Genomic DNA, 24,185 nt, shown 5'->3' with positions numbered 1-24,185 from the left:
TGTATAGGAAGGTGTTCACATGAAGTCTAAAGTGAAAATCAAGAGAGATGAGAACATTTGCAAAGTTTTCTGTAGGACACAGTCATTATAACGTCATAAAATTGCATGAGCAGTTTGATAAAAAAATGTATAAAATTACAGTTTTTGTATGTAAACTGAAAATGCTTCATCAAGAATTATGAAGACCCAGCGCTATAAGAATAACATTTTTGTTTGCACATCCTGAAGTGTTGTTTCTGACTAAAGGCATATAAGGTAAATTCTTAAAGTTATTTATTTATGACTTTAACAATTTGGTGCTGTTCTCTGGATCTGAACTTTGGTATTGCTGCAGAGCAGTTCTGGAATAGGGCCCATCACAGATTTTCTGTGAATTCTACACTTTAAATAGTGCAGTGCTACCTACTTTTCCTGTTGTTCCAAATCCAGCAACAATACTGAGTTGCATACCACCTACAGCTAGTTACTTTTCTGTGATAGATTTATGTTCAGCATTCTTTTCTATACCTTTTCACCCTGACAGTCAGTTTCTGTTTGCTTTCACTTATCAGGGACAGCAATATACATGGACACGGTTGCCACAAGGATATACTGAATCTCCTTCATTATTTTCTCAAATTCTAAAAAAAAAAGATTTGGAGAATGTGACATTTCTGGGTGGGTCTGTGTTAGTACAATATGTAAATGATTTACTAATAGCATCAAACTCCTTTCAGCAATGTCAGCAGGATACCTTATATCTTCTGACTATCCTTGCAGAAAAGGGACACACAAAGTGTCTGGAGAAAAACTACAGTTGTGATCATCTCAGGTACGTTATCTTGGTCATTTAATATCTCAGGGTAGCAGGCAAGTGTTACCATCTCATATTGATGCAATATCTAAGGCCACACGTCCGACTACTCAGAGACAGCTTAGGTCTTTCCTAGGTATGACAGGATACTGTAGACAGTGGATCCCTAACTACGCAGAAATTGCCAAACCTTTGACAAATCTTTTAAAGCAGGATACCAGAGCCTCTCCTTTGGAATAGTGAAGAGGAAATCTCATTTCAGAACTTGAAGCAAAGTTTAGCTACTGCCCCAGCTTTAGGGTTACCAGACCATGATAAGACTTTTATTTTATTTTGTCATGAAAGAATTGGATTCGCACAAGGAGTACTTGCCCAAAGACATGGGGACAGCTATTGTCCATTGGCTTATTACAGCACAGCACTTGATTCTGTTACAAAAGGTCTTCCACCTTGTTTAAGGGCAGTTGCCGCTGCTGCCATTCTAGTTAATCTGGCACAATCATTGGTGCTTGGGAATGATCTCACAATAGCTGTTCCTCATTCTGTATCATCTATTTTGCTTAAAATAAAAACTCAACCACTCTCGGCTGCATGTCTAACTAGATATGAACTTACACTTCTTTCTGATCCATCTGTTTCTCTGATCCGCTGTCCTGTTTTAAATCCTGCATCTCTGTTGCTTACTGCTGAGGATGGTGAAGAGCATGATTGTGTGTGTGTGTGTGTAACTATTTGCTTTCTCCTAGGGAGGACTTAAAGGACACTCCTATACCCAATGCTGACATGCATCTGTTTGTGGATGGTTCCTGTGGAAGAGATCAAACAGGAAGTTGATCTCAGGAATAGCAGTCTGCACCGAGGAAACAATATTGTTGCAGCAAAGATTAGAGGGTGTTCACTCTGCTCAAATAGCTGAGCTAGTGGCTTTGCAAAAAGCCTGTGAGTAAGCCAAAGACAAGGTGGCCAATATTTTTACAGACAGACGTTATGCTTTCGGGGTGGTACATGACTTTGGAGAGAGAGAGTGTTTTTAACCTCTTCAGGAAATCAAATAAAAAATTCAGAGTACATAAAATCATTGTTATATGCACTTTTGTTACCTAAAAAGCTGTCTGTAATCAAATGTGCACATCAAAAGGGGTTAAACGTTGTTAGAAAAGGTAACAACTTAGCAGACCAAGCGGCTAAACAAGCAGTAGTAAATTGTTGTAAACATCTTTGTATGTTGACAGCAACAAACTATAACAGTAATAATGTGTTTGATTTTGCAAAATTGTCAGCTGTTAGAAGTTCTGAGGTGGCTCAAGGATGGATGTAGAAAATCCTCTGATGGCATATGGCGACATCCAGACAACCGACTGGTGGCGCCTGCCTCTTTGCTATCTTACCTAGTAAGGGCATATCATCTACTGGCCCATACAGGTAAGACAGCTTTATTTAATCAATTTACCCAAAGTTGGTATGCCCCTCATGTCTCCTCTTTGATACTTCAGTATGTACAAAATTGATGTATTTGTTTGGAATATAACATAAGCAAACATGCCAACAACAAATCTGCATGTTTACCTCCACCCTGGGGACCTTTTGTTAATATACAGCTGGATTTCATACGGATGCCTAAGACTAATAATTTACAATTTATTTTGGTGGTAGTGTGTATGTTCTCGGCATGGGTGGAAGCTTACCCATGTCGCAAAGCTGATGCAGTCACAGTTATTAAAAAATGTTTATCTGATTATATACCAAGATTCGGTATACCCTGCATTGTTAACAGTGACCAGGGAACTCATTTTAATAATAATCTGTTTAAAGAGTTATGTAAAGCTTTTAATACTAAGTTGAGTCTTCACTGTCCCAACCATCCCCAGTCATCTGGATTAGTGGAAAGGGTAAACAGGACCCTTAAAAATAAAATTTAGAAGATTTGTGCTGAAACCCACTTAAAGTGGCCCGAAGCCCTTCCCTTAGCATTTATGAGTATGAGGGCCTCACTGAATGCCACCAGGAAATTGAGTCCATATGAAATATTAATGGGGAGACCCATGGTCCTTCCCGCTACCCCACCAGTGGGAAATACCAATTTAACTTTGTCAGATGATGCTATGATTTCTTATTGTAGGAGACTCCTCAACATTTTGCAGCAATATCATCAAACAGTAAGAGCAGCGTTACACCAAAGCCTCCTGACCAACCCTGTCACCAACTAAAACCAGGTGATTGGGTTTACGTTAAAATTTTTCCAGAGGAAGAACAGCCTCAGCACGAGGTGGAAGGGGCCTTTCCAGGTCCTGCTGATGACCCTTACTGCTGTTCGCTGTGCAGGACTACCAACATGGATCCACTCGTCTCATTGCAAGAAGACCTGTCGTGTACGGACCCCAGACGAATCATCACAGCCAACAGAGGGAGATCGAGGTGTGACAGATAAATCATCTGCCCAGTGAGAAGGTCAATTTCAGTAGCAGTCCATGATGAATCCAGTGACAACAGGTACTTTTGCTTTGTTTCTGCTGCTGTTCCCTTCTATAAACTGGTCGAGAAAAACAATTTCTTGCTTGTCCTTCGGCAATATGCCAAAAATTTTTACAAAACAAATTGCTGGATATGTTCACATATACCTCATCATTCCAAGGCAGGGATTCCCATCCCTGCATCACAGGTGTCATTTGAAAAGGACCTTAATGACGTCAGCTTAACCTGGCATAATGTAACTGATTTTTCAAAGGTTGTCTCTCTTCAGCTTGCAACCACACAACATGGAGACACATGTTATGCCAGAATTGGGACTGTACCAGTAGGGAAAAGCAAATGACACCAGGCATGAAAGTTTGTTAGACTCTTTGCACTTAAAAAGCTATGACTAGGGGCGTGGCATGGGCATGATAAGTGACTGTTAATACATTTGTGGTAATCGTGCCTACCCCTGGTTGCCTACAGACTGGTCTGGATGTTGCTTTGTAGGCTATATTACTCCTGTTATTCAATATTTCCAACACCCACCAGCAGGTAGACTGAGAAATAAGCAAGCAATCCACTGGACTGAGCAAGTATTTTCAATTTTTAATCCTGGGTATTGAGTGCAAAGACAATGCCTGAAATCACCATACTTGCCCAAATTCTACAGGAGGTGGCCAATGAAACTTCACATCACATCAGGATGGCAAATCGATAAATGACTGAAATGCAAACTGTGATATTACAGAATTGAATGGCACTTGATATAATGCTTGCTGCAAAAGGGGGGGCATCATGTGCTCTCATAGGGAGCCTTTGCTGTTCATATATTAGTGACTATCATGATGAACAAGAAAAACTGGCAAACTTCATGGAACAAAGGGCCAAAGAGTTGGACAGCCCATCCAAAAGTTGGACACTTTTGGATGGTTGGGCAGTATTTTTGGTAACCTGGGAACTAGCATAATCCAGGGCAATGTCATTGTACTTTTTATTATATTTGTAATCACTTTAGCATTTTCTGTTGTAAAGACTGTGATTACAAGATGTTTAACCTCACCTGCACATGAAATGCCACTGCATGCACAAATCAATGACAGTTCTATTTTGAGAAAAATGATGATGACTACTATGATGCTGAGGCATATTTTATCAAGTTAAGAAAAATAAAAATATAATTATATGTATGGTATGACACTTATAGTGTCAGAGGGAGAAAACTGCTATGGGACAAGACCAGCTTATTAAAATGTATATTCATTTCAGTTTATTGTTGTTGTTGTGTCTTTCGGCTTTTCCCAGTTAGGAGTCGCCACAGCGGAACTCCGGTCCGCTAATAATTGGCAGTTGATTTTTACATGCTGAGTTGCCGGCCCTAACGCACAATCTTCAATGAAGGTACGAATGATGCTATAATATGACTGTTAAAAAGCAAATATTAATTTGTATGCAGGGCTGGGAAAATATAGCTTCATAAGCCCACAGTATTGCTGTTTTTAACTGCATTCTTTTAGTATGTAATAAGAGAGAGAATAGTACGTGTTGCATGAAGTGAGGCATGCAGTTATACAAAAAGGAATTTGTTAGCCTGACTCCTCCAGGCTAAGAGTGCGTTGTTGCTAGAGAAGGTTTGAAACATCCAAGGTCAGAAACAAGACCCTTTGGAAGCAAGTGAATCATGTATAAGAAGGTGTTCACATGAAGTCTAAAGCAAAAATCACGACGGATGAGAACATTTGCAAAATTTTCTATAGGACACAGTCATTATAACGTCATAAAATTGCATGAGCAGTTTGATAAGAAAATGTATAAAATTACAGTTTTTGTATGTAAAGTGAGAATGCTTCATCAAGAATTATGAAGACTAACTCCAGCACTGTAATTTCAAAGTGTTCTCATACTCTCTGTTGGTTTCCCATGATTCGAACTGTAATTTTGGTTTACAAAACCAACATTGCAATCATTACAATATTTGCAATAAAAGCGAAGACAAATACAAAAGTTGAATGTCTTTGTTTCTTACTGCTGCTTTTAGGCAAGCAATGTTCCATAATATTTCTTTATCTATAACAAAACAGAGCCATGTCTCCTATCTTCACTTACAACACACAGCTGCAACATTTCTCAAGAGCACAAACACATTTTCTGGCCTAGCCTGCTTAGAAATAAATGTCTCTAACACAGAAATTTGTTCTGATACCTATATTTTAGAATTTCTCTCTAACATGATCCAAAACCAGTCCAGTCAGGGACATCCCATACACATTACCCAAACAAAGACAGTCAAAAACTGTCATCTCCCTCATCCTCCTCTCATCAGGAGCAAAACAGTAACACTAATCACAGGCTGGATTCTAAGAAACAGTTTTCAGGTCTTCTAGTGATTGATATATTCTAGGAAGGCTAGAAAATAATTTCCCTCCTCCTTCCCTCACCAGGCAAAGCACCAATCCAAAGTGGATTCCTCAGATGTGGTTTATAGTCTACCACTGCTTGGTAGTCTTGCCCAGATGTTTGTAGTTTTGTTTTCATTTATATAAATGTGTGACTGCCTATGTAGTAAGTGATGGTTTAATAAAAATGTCAGGAATTGAATAATGTAACATTGCTTAGATTATACTATAAGTATCAATATATGTGAAGAATAATGTTTATGTTAATATAACTTGATTACTTTTATATGAATGTAAATTTGCCTATATCACAAGTGATAATTCAATAAAGGTGTCTGGAAAAAAAAAGTGAATCGGAAGAAAATGTATTAATATTCTACATATCGAAATGCACTAATCAGTTGGAAGAAATGAAGCTTTAGCACTCTTAACAACATTCCTACCATGAACTTCTAGTGCTCAACAGTATGAGCAGACATGATGAGAGTGGGAGGAGCTTTCAAAGTCAAATGTACAAAAAGAGTATGCCATTCAAGAGCCAGTGAGATAACAGAACAAAGAAAAGGTGGTTGGGAAACTCAGCCTTACAAATGTAGCACTCGCAGGTTAGTGGAAGCTCCAAAAGATTAAAACCCTTTCCTGTTCTGTTTACCTTGAATAATAAATGCTACCTCTCAATTCCTCCCACAGTCCACCTAACCTTAATATGTTTGCACTTAGAGTAGAAAATATAACAATGTATACACAAAATGGTTTTCCTTAACCTCAGTCCTTCTTCATCAGCCTCTAGATTCTTCATGGGAATACTAATAATTTTATAATTAGGGCAAACAAGATCTGGAAATGGTTCCAGTACATGCTGGAATAGGGAATATAGCACAAGCTGCCAGAGGTCCTCGAGCTTGAAAATAAAGGTCGAAAAGGATCAGAGGATTGGATCTGAAACCAACCTAGTAAGAATGAAGGCGAGATAGGACATCACATTAAATATTTGTTAACATGCCTATAATAACAACTTTTAACACTCCAAGATAAAAACAAATTTAAAATAAAACAAATGTAAAACAAAGAAATTTAAAACAAACTGCAATAAATAAGATAAAGTAACAGTAACAATGCAAACCTTAAACGTAGAATTCCAAAGTAGTCTTAAACAGCAGCAGTAGTAGTCACAGGTCAGTGGCAGCTCCAAAAGATGAAATAAAATAGGATGTTACAGATTCATTAGACTTTTGTTTGGTCATTCATCAGCAGTAGAAATATTCTAAAGAACTGCTTCTCAAGTAACTGAAGGCTTTGAAGGTATTGAAGCATAACTAATGTTCTATTAACATGAGAATACAGTGAGGGAACCAGACCTCCCAACTGTTTTTTACTGAGTTTTGGGGTCCAAATGAAGGGGTCCTACAATTCCCGAGTGGCACCCTTCATTTCCGATTTTTTTTTGCTTTTTTTAAATTTTTGCGCTGTCGGAGCTGGCATCATGTGCGCAATGACGTCAGCTCTGTCAGGCTACCAACCAGTCGGAATTGAGCGCTCAAGGAAATCAAACATCATCATTTCCGGCTGGCGGGAATGTGGAACTGCTAGAACAGCGCTGAAACAGCAGTTCGCCGAGCGGGCAGAGTTTGCAAGCAGGGATTACTACTCAGGGCAGAGTTATTATTTAATGACAGCAATGACGGAGGAGGAACGGGAACTACTGGAAGCAATGATGGAGGATGACTACTCAGGGTGTGTGTGTGTGTGTGAAAATACCCCCATATAATAGGGTTGGTGGCTAGAGGTATTCAGGCTCAAACCCTGTACCTTTGGTACAGGGTAAAAGGAGCCTACCTATCCCTAGCCACTACCATTCCATTTCTGAGTGAGAGCTATGTAAACTTTTTCACCAAATCGGACACTATCCAAAGAATTTGACTCAGCCGCGGTTAAGCATGATCCATCCATTCAATAATAATGAGTCACATCTATCTCCTATAGCGAGCAAGTGAACAGTCACCACCATTTACAGAGTTTACCAAGCAAGCAGAAGCAAGTAGATTGCCATGCCTTTTTATTTTGTGTAAATATTGCAGCTTCATTTTGTCATGATTTAATCAGTAAGTGGGACAAGATGTTTTGAAACTATGTCCCCTCCTCAAAAATGTCAGACATTTAAAAATCAATGGACTCTGACATTTCATTTTAGGCACATTGCAGAATTGAAGGTAGTGCCCTTTTAACTAAGTAGCTTATTTTACCTAAGCTGCTTATATCACACAACCATAAACACTATATGCTGCTAAAAAGGAACTGACTCTCATATGCTCTGTAAGACCTAACTAGATCACCTCCAAGTCAACTTTACAGATGAGTAAACAGGATCAGCACTTTAAACATTTACTCAAATCCTTCAACACTACACTAGTTTAATACATACTCTCTGAATATTATGTAGGAGTATTGCATCTGTTTTAATCTGCCATAACTTATTATTTGAATAAATGGAGTTCGCAACAAAAGCTGAAGTTTTCTGTAATCCTGTATAGCTTGCTGTCACATGATCTAGAGATGTCAGCTTACTTCAGTCTGTAGTGAATCTAAATCTAGCAACATAAGAGGATGTTTAAAATTGCAAGACTCCTAGGACAAGTGTGGAATAATACTGACACAATGCTATAGTGAGTGTGCGCTAACGGTTGAAAGTTATGCTCTGAGCTTTGTCCAGATTTTTTTTGTACTAAGAGTTGAGAGAGCTATGATGAGAAGTAAGAACATTTCTTTTGTGCCAAAAGTTTAGAGCTATGATAAGAAGTGAGCACACAATTTGTATTCTCCCATTATTGTTTTTGTGCTAACAGTTCAGAGATATGGTGAGTGAGAAGTGAAAACTGAATTTGTATTCCCCCATTATTGGCTTTGTTGTTTGTCCATGTTTTTTGTGTTGAGGTTAAGAGCTATGTTGAGAAGTGAGAAATTAATTCACTAAATGATGGATATTAAGTTTCAGTCTTCCTATTTTTCAGGCAGCTGCTGATTTGGCATAGTGGTATGTTGTTCTGACTGTAGTGCATAGAGTCCTGGGTTCAAAACCTGCCAGTGAAATGCATGATGGTAACACAACATTTTATTCTAGCAACTTTACAAAATTATACAAGCAATGTTTAAAATGTGTCCCTGGCTTTTGACCTTTTGTCCCCCCCCCCCCCAAAAAATGAAATTGAAAATAAGTGCGAGACGCTGTGCAAGATGCCTATGGCTTACACTACTGTCATTCTATTTATAGTGTGGGTGTGGAAGTAGACTTTTATGATAGAAAAGTTCTGAATTGGGCAGTTTTGTCATTATTGGTTCATGTGTTTTGTTTAATTGCCTACAGTACAGATTACTGGTAAAATGTTCAAACAATAAATTTAAAATGCGCTCTAACATGTGTGTTCTATTATACAAGGAATATAATTTAATAAAGTCAGGAAGGTGTATAAAGAAAAGAACACATGTATGTTTCTTGTTTTGTGTGCAAGGGGCCAATGATTTGAAAGCAGCCCAAAGGTAATCTTTATCCACCACTGGCCAGATGCATTTTCTTTGGATGTGGTGTGGGTTTCAATGCTGTTTCAATGAATGTGAGTTTCAAGGGCAAAGAAGTTTTAATGTCAAGCCTATTTTCATTGTGAGACAGTAACAGCATTGCTTTGTTTACCAGATGATGTCTTTTAGTGTTTTTGCATTGTTGTGCTGTAAAATGTAAAAATAAAATCCAAATAATCATTGTAGAAGTAAAGCAGTATGCATACATTAGTGTTTATGGTAAATGGGGGGAAATAGCCAGGTAACGGGACATTGGAATGGCTGCAGGGGGACTCTGGTGCCATGTTTTGGTCGTCTGTTCTTCAGTTTGCGCTCGAAAGTTGGTATCTCACAATCCCATTGGAGTGGGTGGGGTTACATAACTATGTATGCAAATTAGATGTTAATCAGCATACAGATTTGTACCTATTTTTCATGGGCCTTGTCCAGATTTTTGATGTTTCCAGGTTGAGAGGTATGGAGGGAACAGCATAATTACAGCGTAAATGATAGTAAAAGTAGATTTGCAGTGATAAATCCATAATACAAGTCACATTCTAGATGATAGAGACTGAAAGCATGAAAGAGAAAAAGAAAGAGCAACTGTGCAGATGTCAAAGCCAAAAAAAAGCAGATATTACACAGCTACAACAATAATGAAATACCTTGCAAAGTTTGCACCTCATATATCTGAGATAACTATACTTTCAAAAAAGCTGTCATAGTGAAGATAACAGAAGGAAAGGAGTTTTGAAATCCTCAAAAATATATAGCTATAGTTGAAACAATGTAAAAAATACTACATTAATAAGCCACTTAAGTTGCAGGTAGCCGTTAGATTGATACAGGAGCTGTACTCCTATAACAGAACAATTTAATTGCTTCTGGTCAACAATGTTTACAAATGGATTCAATGTTTACAAATGCACACAAAAACTATGCTCAGTTACAAAAGGAACTGTTAGCAACAGTGTACAGATGTGAGAAATTCCTTGAAGATGTCTACAGTAAGGACAGTCAGGCTGAAACAGTTCTCTAACCCTTGCAAAAGCCATTCAAAAAAGTCTGCAAAAAAGTATCTTGCCAGGCAGTAGGGGATGTTACTTAGTCAGAAGAAGAATGATCTGAAACTCAAAAGTAAAACATTGAAGAAGCAAGAAACTGCACATAGCTACAGGAGCATGATGACCTGTTAGATATGACAACAGAGATTTGTTATGAGATTCCATACTTACCAGAAATAATAAACATTGTAGAAACACAAGAATTTCAAAGAGGTACAGATATAAATCAGAAATGAAATTACTGAAAAAGGTTAGAGTGGCTGGTATATGCAAAGTCAAGAGTAAGGAATGAAATTCAGTCCATTTCATCTTCCAAGGAAGAAAGAGGAATCCAGAGTTTAATGTTCAAAGCTGACAAAATAATATCTCCCAGTCAACTGAAAAGATAAGTGTTTTAGAGGGCACATGAAGCATGTCTGGTAGTAGTAAAGTGTTGAGAAAAACATTTTATTTAACTTAATTGCATGAATGTCAATACAGGAGCAACTAATGCAGAGTTGTGCCATCTATAAGGCATATCATGACAACAACCAAAGGAAAAGATGTTATCATATTCCATGCCAAATTAACCACTGTGTATACCTGCCATAGACCTGTTCCAGTTCAAAAAGGATATGATTGTTAGTCCAATTAAATAATCAAAATAACACACAAAAGACATACAAGTGTGATTAGTTCAGAGAGGCCTGCCAGTGACAGAAAAAAGTCTATATTCTTGATACAAGTGATACATTATGTTGTCTCATTATATGATAGCCCACAGTACAAAAGTCATGATTCAGATGATCTTATTGAGAGTAGCAATTCAGACATATAACCTCCAGTCCAAAGTATCCACAATCAGATGTGCAAGTAGTGAGAATTAACTGAACAGTAAATCTCATGATAAAGAACTGTAGCAAAAGCTATAAAACTGATATCTTACAACTCTGGAATATAGAAGTATGTGTTGGAGGCATTCAGTCTGCCAGACAAATTGTTAAAGGGCAGGAAGTTGAAAAGCAAATTATCTACTTTGCCCTACATTACTGATGACTGAAAATCAATGTAAAGGAAACAATGGAAGGAAATCAACAGACTGAAGTACTTCTGTGACAAAAACTGTAAGTGGCTAACAGACCTGCAAATTGGCAATACCGGCTGAATACAAAGCTATAGGAAAACTAAGTGTGAAGTTGAAATCAATTGGCAAAGCAGCCAAACCAATATCTTTTGTTGTTCAAGAGGAAAAAGGAAAGCTGTACAAGACAAACCACAGACAACTTTAAATGACCAATGCAGCAACATTTCAGGATGACTGATGCACATAACTGTCACAAGTCCTGTCACAATGAACAGACTGTGAAAACTGTAAAAGTGCAAAGTTGCACAGAAAAAGGGGTTTCTCAAGTTATGTTTACAGGAAAAAGCTGTAGTGTAGCAAGACCCACCCCAAAATAAAGATCAGACGTCTACAACCAGCAGTCATATCAAAAAGCAAGACCAATGAAGAAAACAGACCAATACATGGATTGCTTCAGAGTCCATCATGATGCCAAAGTCTGAAAGTTGTATTTATTAAAACATTTTAATGTGTTTAAATATTTCTCTTCTGATGTAAAAAGTCGATGACATGGTAGTATATAGTTAAGGTTAATTCAAAATGATTACTGCAATGTAATGCATTTAAACTCCTGCACTCCATATTAAAATATGTATTAACCCAGCAATATACAGATGTACAAAATTCTTAGTAATATTTAGCCAACTACCATAGATCAAACAAAGTAATAATAATAAAGGCAACACCAAAATAATTAGTTCTCTGTGGTGGGGCAAACCCCTCTGCACCTTTGCCCCCCCCTTACTTAGTACAGTGGGGTTAATGAAGAATCCCACCCTTTACATCACACAAGAGTCTCACAGAAAGCACAAGTTTGCCGAGTCAGTTACTATCCATGGTGTCTGTCTGTTGTTTACCATGCTGATAAACGTACAGAAATCACAGAGCTGTTGCATCTTCAATGCTTGAAGCACCTCTCTTGGAGATGAACACTATTTTTAGTTCTGATATTGCAACACTTCAGTTTAATGTTTTAATAAGTGCTGCACTTGTCTGCTGATAAATGAGTATATGTAATTTTGTGACCAGCACTGTTGGAACATGGAAGTGTTTCAGATTCTTAGGTCACTATTTGGGTTCCTTTCCCATACTGCCCTATGATAGAATAAGAAAACGTATGTATGCTTGGATACACTTTCCCTGAAAATTAGCCAATCAAGTCTCTAAAAACCAAAAAAGGACCAATGACAAGTTGAAAAGTGACCAAACCATTGTGAGTACACTGGTCCTAATATAAGTAGTAGAAAGCAAATAATAAATCCCTTAATTACCTTAGAAAGCCATAAAAAATTTCAAAAAGAGTGCAGTTAAGTAGCGTCATAGCTTATTAGCTCTACATTTAAGTTCACGGGATACATTTATTTATTAGCCAAAGCAATAAAACAAACTGAACCAACGAGGAACTGAAAATATAATGAAGAGATGAACACACAGAAGATGCAGATGCTAATCTTTAGTGCTTTTGTTCAATTTATTTAACTTGAACTTCATCAGAAAAATGGAAGATGTAAAGTAGGGGAGAAGTTAGTTTTAGTGAGAAAGGATGGGGGTGTATAAGTAGGAAACAGGTGGAAGAGAGAGGGTAGAATAAGAGAGAATAAAAAAGTATATAGAGGGAATACAAAGTTATACAGGATATAGATATACTATCATTATCATTTTTCTTATTCAATCATAGGCCAATATGGGATTGTAAGGAATGGCACTGGTTTAGTTTGTCACTGATTTATCCAATCAGTTTACATCTTTTTATGACATAACAACATGGTTTTAGCAAAAACTGGTTGTTGTTATAACCTAGATCAAGGGACAAAACATGGACCCTTAGTGTACCAGAATGTACAAGCTAATTTAATTATATTATTAATCTAACATGGCCTTTCAAGGTTTTCATGGCTTCTAAAGGTTTTTAGAAATTATAGTGAATATCTGCAGCAGTTACACTTGGACCTGTGCTATGACTGTGCTTTTACAACCTCTACCTTGTTATTGGTCCTTTTCTGGTTTACAGAGCTTTGAATGGACAGTTTTTAGGGGATTTGAATCCAATCAGGTACAAAGGCTGATATGTGTGCAATTTTATTGGTTTATGAATTTGAGCTTTCTATTGGTTTTATTTAAGTGACTTCCGTTTTTATTGGCACAAACATTAAGGGGTATTTAAATGCATTTAAAGTACAAAACAGTTGTTTATTTTTAATTATGTTTTAAATGGTCTTGATAAAGTCTATGAAATGCGAAGTGACGAAATCGCTCAACCAACCTATTACAGTTCCTGCTTTTACTGTTTGCTCCCTGGATGTGTGACTTTTCATTTGGTGCTTCTGTTTTTGGCCCAGTGAGAGTTTCGTCAGCTTCTGTTTTCTGCTTACCCCATTCTGTGCATCTCCAACTCAAAAATGAGAGATGACTAAAGGGTCCATCTTTCAAGACACCATGGAGAGAAGACTGAACCCTTATCAGCATCCTGCCAATAAGAACATTTTTGTTAAGGTCATAAACCTGTCTCTGGTGGCTCTCATGAGCACCTGTGTCACTGTGGGGTGTCCTATGCCCTCCCCATACTTATGTGCTTGCTTTCACTTGCTTGCTGTTGAGGGATATGGTTATTAGCTAGATGTCTCCAAGCCAATGTCCTCTTCCTGGCCTTCTCAGTATGTTGCAAGCCTCCCCATGCATAGTGGAGCTCGACCAATGGTGGCCACCATTCCTTTCTTCCAGAAGGGAGGAACAGTGCCTACCACTCACTCCAACTTTACTGCTTAAGTCACTATTCAAACTTGGCCCAACTAGGCTATGCTCAGGCCCATTAACCCTCTATGCCACAGAAGTGAGGCCTCTTGATATTTTGACTGTGACCAAGTAAAACAAAGTCTGCTAAAATACATTCATGTTGAAGCACCCCCCCACACACACACACGTGCACAAAAAGAAAAACTGAAAATCGTTTGCAATCAATATCTGAAATAATTTGACTCTGAGTGGCAGAAATGCTTGCAGCAGATACTTTTTGAAAATAAACTGCCCTCCCACTCTGACAGCAAATATGTCTAATTGCATGGCTACTTTACACAATCGGCTCCAACGACTTTATTTTAGCTCTTTTTTTCTGAAGAAATTGCCCAAAATAAGCTGGCCTGACAAAGAACGACCTTTGCAATGCTGAGCAAGTCACACAAACCGGCTGGAAATAAAAGCGTAATGATTGTATTTTTTTTTCTAAGCAGGATTTCCGCTCCTTTTACACACACACAGCATTTCTTCAGAAAAAGCACTTTCTGACAGGGTCCACATATTAATATGAACAACTCTGAGACATTATGTACAAAACACATGTAACCATTATTTTCTTCCAGGAAGTAATTCATCTTCCTACACACACACACACACACACACACACACACACACACACACACACACACACACACACACGCACACTAACCCCACCCCCAAAATATACCCTTCTGATAAGTTAGGCCTCCTTTAACACTAGAACAAGTCACAAAAACTGTTTACAAATGTGTGTGTGTGATTGTATTTCCTGACAAATGGTTTAGCTGTCAAACAAAAACTCCTGACTGTGAATACCACTGAAGATGTAAATGAAGAAATTAAAGAAACTCTACACTAAGTATTTCCTCTTGTTTTACTAAAACAGCCCTAGAAAATCTCTACCATGTCATGCTTAGAATATAGACTAATGCTCACTGAATGCATTCGAGTTCCACTGCCAAGTGTTACTTCAACTCATTTATTTTATTTATTTACTAACTACAGGACAAACTACTACACAATGTTCATCCTGTAATTAAGAAAAGCTACCCAAAAGAATTATATATTTATTCATTTTTTTTTCATTATCTAGTTAAGAGTGGCTCCAAACTAATTGCAGTCAGCACCCCGCAGCAGAGTCTTTGACTGCTGATGCAAAGTATATTTAACAGCTGCAGCAAACAGGTTAATTAAGGTAGCCTTCTGCTAAACTTTATTTACCATTTTAAGGCTGGAATGTCAAGTAGAAAGAGATGTGACCAAAATTTTTAACTATAACGTTCCTAACAGTTCCATACAAACAGATAAATGAAGTAGAATGCTAAAAACTGATTTCAAATAAATTTATTAAAGATGTCTAAGGAAACTATTTTGTTAACAAAATATTTACTATAGTAATGTCAGTATGACTGCACAGCAATGACCATACCTGGCCATATGTTCCCAGAAGAATCTCCTTGACTCCATCAAAGTCCACATCTACTACCAGAGCGCAAAGTACACTGTCATACTGATCACTTTCTGGAAGAATCAATTGTTCGTTCAGACCATCCTTTAGCACATTCCTATCAAAGAAGAACACAAGTTTAAAACAGTGCCTCTTTAGGAAGTTTGCAGACTTGCAATGACCATAAATCTATGAAACTAACATTAAACTGAGAATCTCTTGTCAATTATGCATGCATAAAAGTTCCCACACACTTAATGAAACTTATAACAGAGGGACGCCCTAGGGCAGTGAAGTCCCTTCTGCAAGGATAACAAAGGATTTGATACCCATGCCGCTAAAGTGAACTATAACTTCAACAAAAACATGGTGTTCTTCTATTCTGCATTTAATGTTTTGCATTACAATCACTAAGCAAGAGTTCTACATAAGGATATTAAATTAAGAGTTAAAACAAGAATTTGTCAATGTTAAATGTTGACTACAGGACCGTGAGAGTAAGGGAAAGTGAGAATCACAGGCAACATATGCACTGTACAAATCCAGTGTGAATTTAATTCTAATTTACTGACATGAGTTTACATTTTAAAATAGTGAAACTAGACTTAAGTGCATTGATTTAAAAATATGAGTGATGCTGATAAAAGACATGTGTGTCTACTATACAAGGTTAAGATTTATGATACAACATAATACCAAGAAGGAAGTGTTGAAACGTATCAACAGATGCCCAGAAGTCTCAGCTGAATGCTTAGCACACTTCATTAAAGCATACTAGCATGGAAGGTGTTGGGAATTATAAGCACTAAGGTTTGGTAAAAAGTACAGTGAAATACCTTGGTGTTTATTAGACGGCAGATTAGAGGAAGGTAATATGTAATATTTAAGTCATCAGTCTGAAGAAATAAGAAAAGCAAACAACCTCCAAGTTACTTTGAATATTACGTGGAACTCAATTGGCTTCAGCAGCTAATTCTACATGTGGCATTGGTCGATATACATATTTCCAGACTTTAAATGTAATTTCAGTACAGTACCAGTAAAGTAGATGAGTAGCAAATCAAAAGGTGCTTCAACAAAGTATTAGTTTAAGGGTGTGCACACTTATGCAACCAGCATATTGCACGTTTTTTTATTTTTTATATTTTTTCCCCTAACTGATTTGTTTGTTTTTTAATTGAATTGTACAGGTTATAGGTCACATTGAAGGTGGGAAAAGTTTTGAAATGATTTATTGTGGTTTCATTTTTTTATATCACAAAAACCTGGCATTTTAACAGGGGTGTGTACACTTTTTATAGTGACTGTGTATATATAAAACACAAAAACATTATTTCCTTCCTCCCAGCTAGGCAAGCCAGTTTCAGCCTTCACTTCCATCCTCCATCTTTGACGTATAATGCATATACACGTACATATATGAATCTATAATTTTTGGAATGGCACAATGTTTTATTTCAAAATATATCAGCATAGTAATGTCAAATCATGGAAAGTTGACACATTGTGTGCATGCTCCAAGGATTACCCAAGGAGCAGGCTAAACTAATAGCAAGTGTTTCTGCAGGGGGGGCAAGCCCCCCCCCCACTGCTAACTATATACACTAACTACAACATTACACAGTTCCCGAGGAAAGAGGGTATTCTCCTACCTGGCACTTGTTGATTTCTTGCACATCAACCAAACAGATGTCGATCTTGTACCCATCTGACGAGATATGATAACACCATATATACGTGTGTGTATAAGAATGTAAATATATATTTAAATTAGTTCAATGACACTAATAATTACTGACTCCAAATGATCAACTGATCAACATTATGCACACTGGCATACTACTATGCATGCACTGAGAATGAATCTTTGCTAATACAAAAACTGGAGGAAAAAAAAAAGAAAGAATAAATAATTTTTTGCAGGTGGTCAAGCCCCACTGCACCCCATGCCTCCTGATAATTATATATACTAACTCTGAGAAAACATAATTCTCAAGGAAAGGGCAAATCTGCCAACTCCATGAATTGTCCAATCCTTACTCTATACCTCTCAAAGTCTTACAGCAAGAAATCTAGATAAAAACATAAATAATGGGAGGACAAAGTTTCAAAAATAGGCACACTTTTTAAATATTGTTCTTATAAAACTAAAGGAACCAATCAAAATAAAAGGCACAAATCTGGACATTCTGTTAAAATCTGGACACTTCAGAGGTAAGGTCCAATCTGCTACTTTTGTCAACAGATGCCAACCAAAGAGATGTCGGCTTAAGCACCATTCAACAAAAGCAGCAGAACACACACACACGTACACAAGAGACTATATATAACTATAAAACTTGAGTGTAAAAACAGATTCACACTATTATGCAAAATGTAAGAAACAGATTTAAACGAGATTCACAATAAGCATGCATTGCTACTCAAAACCCCCAAATTAAAAGAATATTAGCTATCAAAAGAAGTTGTATAAATCTCTAAATAAGTAGATTTAGGTACAGTATGGAAAAATACAGAATAATAATATAAGTATAGAAAGGAGGTAGTTAATATCTATATTTGCATACACAGAGGAAAGCAACAGGACACAGAGTAAAGGTAATTAAGCAGCACCTCTCATCACAGTAAATACTGCAGACAAAATGTAGGCTGAGTGAGGGCAAGATGAGCATTAAGGCTTTGCTGTATCACTCCACACCCACAATGTGATGTGGCTGTGTAAAGATCAGTTTCATAAACTGCTCTGAGTAGTGGAAGAGAGGGAATAGCTATTGTGCGGGCAGGAAAAGTATTCAGAGTGGACAGAAGGAAATCACCATAACGTTCCATCTGTGTTGTCCATTTTCATTCTTCCTTAACTTATGGGTTTGGATCAGAGACTTGGATCTGACTCAGCCGCTTCTTCCAGATCATCAGATCCTAGAACTCCTCCCTTTGGGTCTACATCACTACACTGAACCATCAAATAATCATCGGGAATGCTGCTCATCGAATTCTCCTTATGTGGGGGGTTGAGCCCCCACACCCCCAGCTAATTATATACATGAACTCAGAGATCGCACTACAGTGAGGAAAGGATAAATTTCCCAATCCTCACTGTACCACAATTTCAGTATGAACAGTTCAACAAATGGCATGCTTGACACAAGTGCAGTGAAAATGCCATTCACAGAACTGATTTTTCACTGAATTGATAGGGACCCCCTCCCTTTACCCATAATGCCAGGCCAACGTAACATACCTCAGATCGAGTTTGCTACCTCTAGATGTAAAAGGACAACCAATAACAGAAAAAGGCTGAGGTAGAATAGGAAAAATGAAGCTGGAGTTCAACCACAGAAGAGAGGTTCCTATAAAACACTTAGATCTCTCCAGAAGCACAAAAGGAGAATGGATGTGGGTGGGGAGTTGAGGAAGAATGGAAATGGATAACACAGATGGAGTACATAACTTTTTAATACAATGTCATTTTCATGCATTCAACTGATGGGACAGAGTCACCAGCTGCTACAACCCTTGGAGACCTCTAAGGAAGGATATTCCTGAGCATTGCTGAGCCAAATGCCTCTCTGTCCATAGAAGTCAAATCCAACTTGTACTGGGCAATAAAAGTGTGTGGATTAGCCTAAGCTGCAGCTGCAGAAATATCTTAAGATGCTTTGGACCAAAAGGCTGAAGAAGCCGCCATAGATCTCATGGAATGTGCCCTAGGAGGTTTTGGTAGAGATAAACCCAATTTACCATAGACAAAGGTTATACAGTCAGTCAGCTATTTGGCCAATGTAACTTTACATTCTGGATTGCCTAGTCTGGTAGGAGAAAAGGAAACAAACTGGTCAGATTTCCTAAAGTCTTTGGTTCTATGAAGGTAGAAACAGAGTTGTCTATGCACATCCAACAGGTGTAACATGTACTCTCCTTTGTTTGAGAATTTTGGAAAGAAAACTGGGAGATTAATGACCTCAGAAACTAACTTAGGTAAAAAGGACAGATTAGTTTGCAAAGACACTCTGTCCTTGTGAAAAATTGGATAAGGAGGTTCTGAAGACAGAGCATGGCGTTCAGAAACTCTTCTTGTTAATATAGCAAACAGACCAAGACACTGTACATGACCGACCAAACACTACTCTCAAAATAGTAATTTTTTTTATACCATGGATTACTGACAGTTACACTGCACTTTTTTAAATGACTCTCAGTTTATGATCAAATGTCCTACTACACAGGAAAAAATGGGAACTGTGGGAACAATATATACAAGGGAGGAATGAGGTCTAAAAGGCAGCAGGACTTAAATGAGCTATGTAATGTTTGAGTGAGAAAGATTGGGTAGATTATAAGGGATGTATAATGTTTACAACTGGGAGTGTGTCAGTATGGATTGCGATGTAAAATGCTTTCAACTATGTGTTGGTGTGATTTGTTTTCATTTATATAAATGTATGATTGCCTATGTAGTAAGTGATGGTTTAATAAAGATGTTTTTTGTTTTAAAAAATGCAAGAATTGAATAATGTATGTAATATTGCTTAGGTTATATGATACATAGCAATATATGTGAAGTATAAAAAGAAGTTATGTCTTACCATAATGTTCCATCTGTGTTGTCGATCTTCATCTATTCTTGACTAATGGGTAGGGTTCCGATCCTTGGAACCGATCTGGCCGTTACACAGCTTGCGTCAGCCAAAAAATCTCTCAAGCTGCAAGTCTACCCACACTTCCCCTCTCTAAATTACCTCAGATTGAGTTTGGCTCTAGAGAAGAACAGTACAATAAAAGTCAGAAGTAGTGTCCAAGGCACCCGAAACAATAAAAACCCAGGACAGGATATTGCTTCACCAAAAACCTGCAGGAGGGGGAAGGCGAGAGGGACTGAAGAATAGATGAAGATCAACACAAATGGAACTTTATGGTAAAACATAACTTCTTTATCTCATGTTGTCAATCTTCACCTATTCTTAACTAATGGGACAGATTCCCCAGCTACCTTGTATCCTGGGTGGCCTTATGAAAGGATATTCCTGAGCACCACAGAGCCAAAACATGCTCTCCCCTTGGAGACCATATCCAATTTGTAATGCATAATAAAGGTATGAGGCTTAGCACAAGTCGCAGCAGTGCAATTGCCTGACATCGAAGCTCTGGAATGAAAGACTGCAGAAGTCGCCGCTGATAGAATGTGCCTTGACTGGTTTCGGAAGTGTCATATTCAACTTTTTGTATATGAATGATATACATTCTTTCATCCACCTGGAGAGAGTTACCTTGGAGACTGATCTTCCCAAAGTTGCACTGGCGAAAGATAAAAACAAATGATCAGATCGCCTAAATTGTCTCATTCTATGTAAATAGAATTGCAACTGCCTATGTACATCCAGAAGGTGAAGGCAGTACTCTTCTTTGTTAGAATAATTTTGGAAAAATACTGGTAAGTCTACAGACTGATTGATATTAGCATATGAAATCACTTTAGGCAAAAAGGTTGGATTTGTTCTGAGTTACACTCTGTCCTTATGGAAAATTAAGTAAGGAGCTTTAGAGCATAGGCTTGTAATTTGGAGACTTGTCTTGTGAAGTGACAGCTACGAGAAATAATGTCCTCCAAGACAGAAATTTTAAATCACAGGTAGCTGCTGGTTCAAAAGGTGGTGCTGTAATTGACTGTAGTACTAAAGTCAAATCCCAAGGTGGGAGAGGATCCTTAAAGGGGGGGGGGGGGTTCAAGTGTATAGTACCCTTTAGGAAAACTTTGAAAACCTGTGGGAAATCAATGATTGGTTGCCAAAACCAGTATGAAAATTCAAAATCGCTGCTAGAATAACTGACTGTAGAAGCAGAGGCTCCCTTATTAAAAATAGCAGTCAGAAATTCCAAAATTTTTTCTACTGGTGCTGAAAAGGTCTAATCCTTTATCATTGGCCCAGATAGAAATCTCTTCCATTTGCTTACGTACAGAGTTCTAGTGGATTGTTTGTGTGACGCCAGCAAAATATGCCATACGGGAGATGGTATAGCATTATGTCTGGTGACTAACGGAAGTGGAGGAACCAAGCTGTCAGCTTGAGAGTCTGAAGGTTGGGATGCACTAGTCCCTGAGGAAGGGAAACTAGATACGGAACTAGGTCCAGAATCCATGTTTGGCAAAGCAGATGATCCCACAGGAAGGGGAAACCATATCTGTCAATGCCAATAAGGAGTAATGAAAATCACCTTGCTTCTCAACAGAGATGCTTTCTTGAGAAATATCGGGATCAGAGGAATGGGGGGGGGGGCATAGAGCAGACCCGGGGCCAATCGTGTAGAAGAGCATCTCTGGGTGACTTCCACTGAGGGAGAATTAGGGCAAAGTAGCTTCTGGACTTATTGAGGGGTGAGGCAAACAGGTTGCAGCGAGGGTGGCCCCAATGAAGAAAAATCTCCTTTGCTACTCTTGGAGTTCAGAGACCACTCGTGAGGCAGGATGATGCATCTGTTCAGCTTGTCCCCAATTACACTGGAAGTCCCCAGGATGTGTGCTGCTATCAGAAAGTGGTTGAAGATATTACCACATTCGAAGGGCTTCTCGACACAGAGAGTAGGGCTTGGTCCCCCCCTTTTGTTGATGTACCAGACTACTGACATGTTGTCTGATTGAATAGCTATCATCCCTGGAGGTAAGGCAAAATGAAAAGCTTCACATATCAGCAAATAAATGTAAAATGTAGCATGTAGAAATGAGGGGATCAGGGCAAAGAACCTGTCACACTTTTTGAGGGGACAGGTAAATAGATAACAGCATGGCTGTCCCCACTGATGGAAAATTTTCTCAGTCACGTTGACATTGCACCCATTCCAAGGTGCTTCATCAGACCATTTAAAATCAACATAAGAACTATTATACAATGAAAGCTCATCTATTACATTAAATCAACCAGTTATAAAAGACATCATGAATAATTAATATTCAGTACTAGATATTCATAGAAAAAGGCTAACATTATTTATAAAAACAGGTTACACATTATTTATAAAAAAGAGGCTAATGTAGACTTATTTTCACTCGTGGAAATTAGAAATGGCAGGCAAAATGAACTGTAAAAGTTGAAAAACTAGCTCTTTCATTAAAGACTGAAGCCAAAAATTTGAGGACTGTTGGTAAAGGTGCTAAAAAAAGGGGTTCCAGATCCTTGCCAAGGGCCCAAAAGACAAATCTTTTCCATTTACTCTTGTAAGTCTTTCTAATAGAAGCTTTATGGAAAGATAGCAAAATATGATGACTCGGGGAAGACAGCCCGGGCTGTCTAGCAATTAGCCAAACTGGAGAAACTATGTTGTCAGTTTGAGGCCTGTTATGTCTGGATGAGCCATGTCTGTCAGGTGAGACAGGAGGTCTGGAGTTGGAGCCAGAACCCATGGCATATGTAGAAGATGAGGCCAGAGGAATGGTAACCAAATCTGATGAGGCCAAATGGGGGGCAAATGAGGATAACTGTGCTCTTCAACCAAATTGCTTTCTGAAGAAATTTGGAAAAGCATATAGGAGCTCTGAGGGCCAATGATTAACTGGAGCATCTCTCAGTGACACCCTCGATGAGGGGATCAGGGCAAAGAACCTGTCACACTTGTTGAGGGGACAGGTAAATAGATAACAGCATGGCTGTCCCCACTGATGGAAAATTTTCTCAGTCACGTTGACATTGACAGACCACTCATTAGGCATCATAATGGACCTGCTTAGTTTGTCTGCAATTATGTTGGATTTCCCCAGGATGTGCATTGTTATTAGAAAGTGATTGGAAGAGACTGCCCACTGTCAAACTCTCATAACTTCTCGACAAAGAGTGGGAGGTTGGCATAGTGGTTAAGGTGCTTACCTTAGAAATACAAGGTGCAGGGTTTGATTCTGACACGGGTAATTGGCTAGGCTTAAAATGGCCCATAAGGGCAGTTAGCCTAGTACTAACCTATGAATTGGGGCAATATCTGTTTCCCCCTTGTTTATTGATATACCAGACTACAGACAAATTGTCCATTTGAATCACAATTGTCTTGAATAGCCTGCAATACTAGGAGGACAACCCTAATCTCCAGGGCACTGATTTACATCTTAGCCTCTTCAGGGGTTCCCCCCACCCGAGCTGGGAAGCATCCGCTGTCTCCATGGCCTTGGGAAGGGGAAGAACAAATGGACAGCCTTTGTGTAGCTGGTTTGAATGAATTCACCATAGAAGTTACCTTTTGCATGCTTGAGTGATCCTGATTAGCATGGATAATGGATGTTGGAGAAAGGACCACTGAGTTGATGGGAGTCCATTGAAGGACACTCGTATGGAACCTGACCAATGGAACAAGGGTGATAGCTGCTGCCATGTGACCCAAAGCCTGTAGGATTAGATGGGCTGGAAGAGATGAATTCTAAATCACTTTCTTTACTTGGGATTGTAGAGTGTTTATCTGAGTAGAGGGAGGAGACGTTATCTGACTGACTGTGTTTAAACGTGCCCCTATAAACTCCAGACTCTGTGTTGGGGTGAGTTGAGATTTGTTGTAATTGACTGTTATTCCCAGATGAGAACACAAATGGAGCAAGTAGTCCCTTACCTGTATTAGTTGATGCCTGGCTGGG

The 24,185-nt window shown here is 38.3% G+C and overlaps 1 protein-coding gene across 1 annotated transcript in view; it reads right to left on the bottom strand.

Annotated features, from left to right (window-relative positions):
- Positions 1-24,185, bottom strand: part of KPTN (kaptin, actin binding protein) — a 1,335,927-nt gene that overhangs the window by 94,311 nt on the left and 1,217,431 nt on the right. The window contains exon 8 of the mRNA XM_044079008.1: positions 15,560-15,695. Coding sequence (XP_043934943.1) covers positions 15,560-15,695 — 136 coding nt within the window. The remainder of the gene's footprint in view (positions 1-15,559; positions 15,696-24,185) is intronic.

The sequence above is a fragment of the Protopterus annectens genome, chromosome 1.part0 (genome assembly GCF_019279795.1).
Source record: "Protopterus annectens isolate FY-2018-M chromosome 1.part0, PAN1.0, whole genome shotgun sequence".
Taxonomy (NCBI): domain Eukaryota; kingdom Metazoa; phylum Chordata; order Ceratodontiformes; family Protopteridae; genus Protopterus; species Protopterus annectens.
Note: the sequence above shows the minus strand (reverse complement) of the source record. Positions and strands in the feature narration are given on the sequence as shown.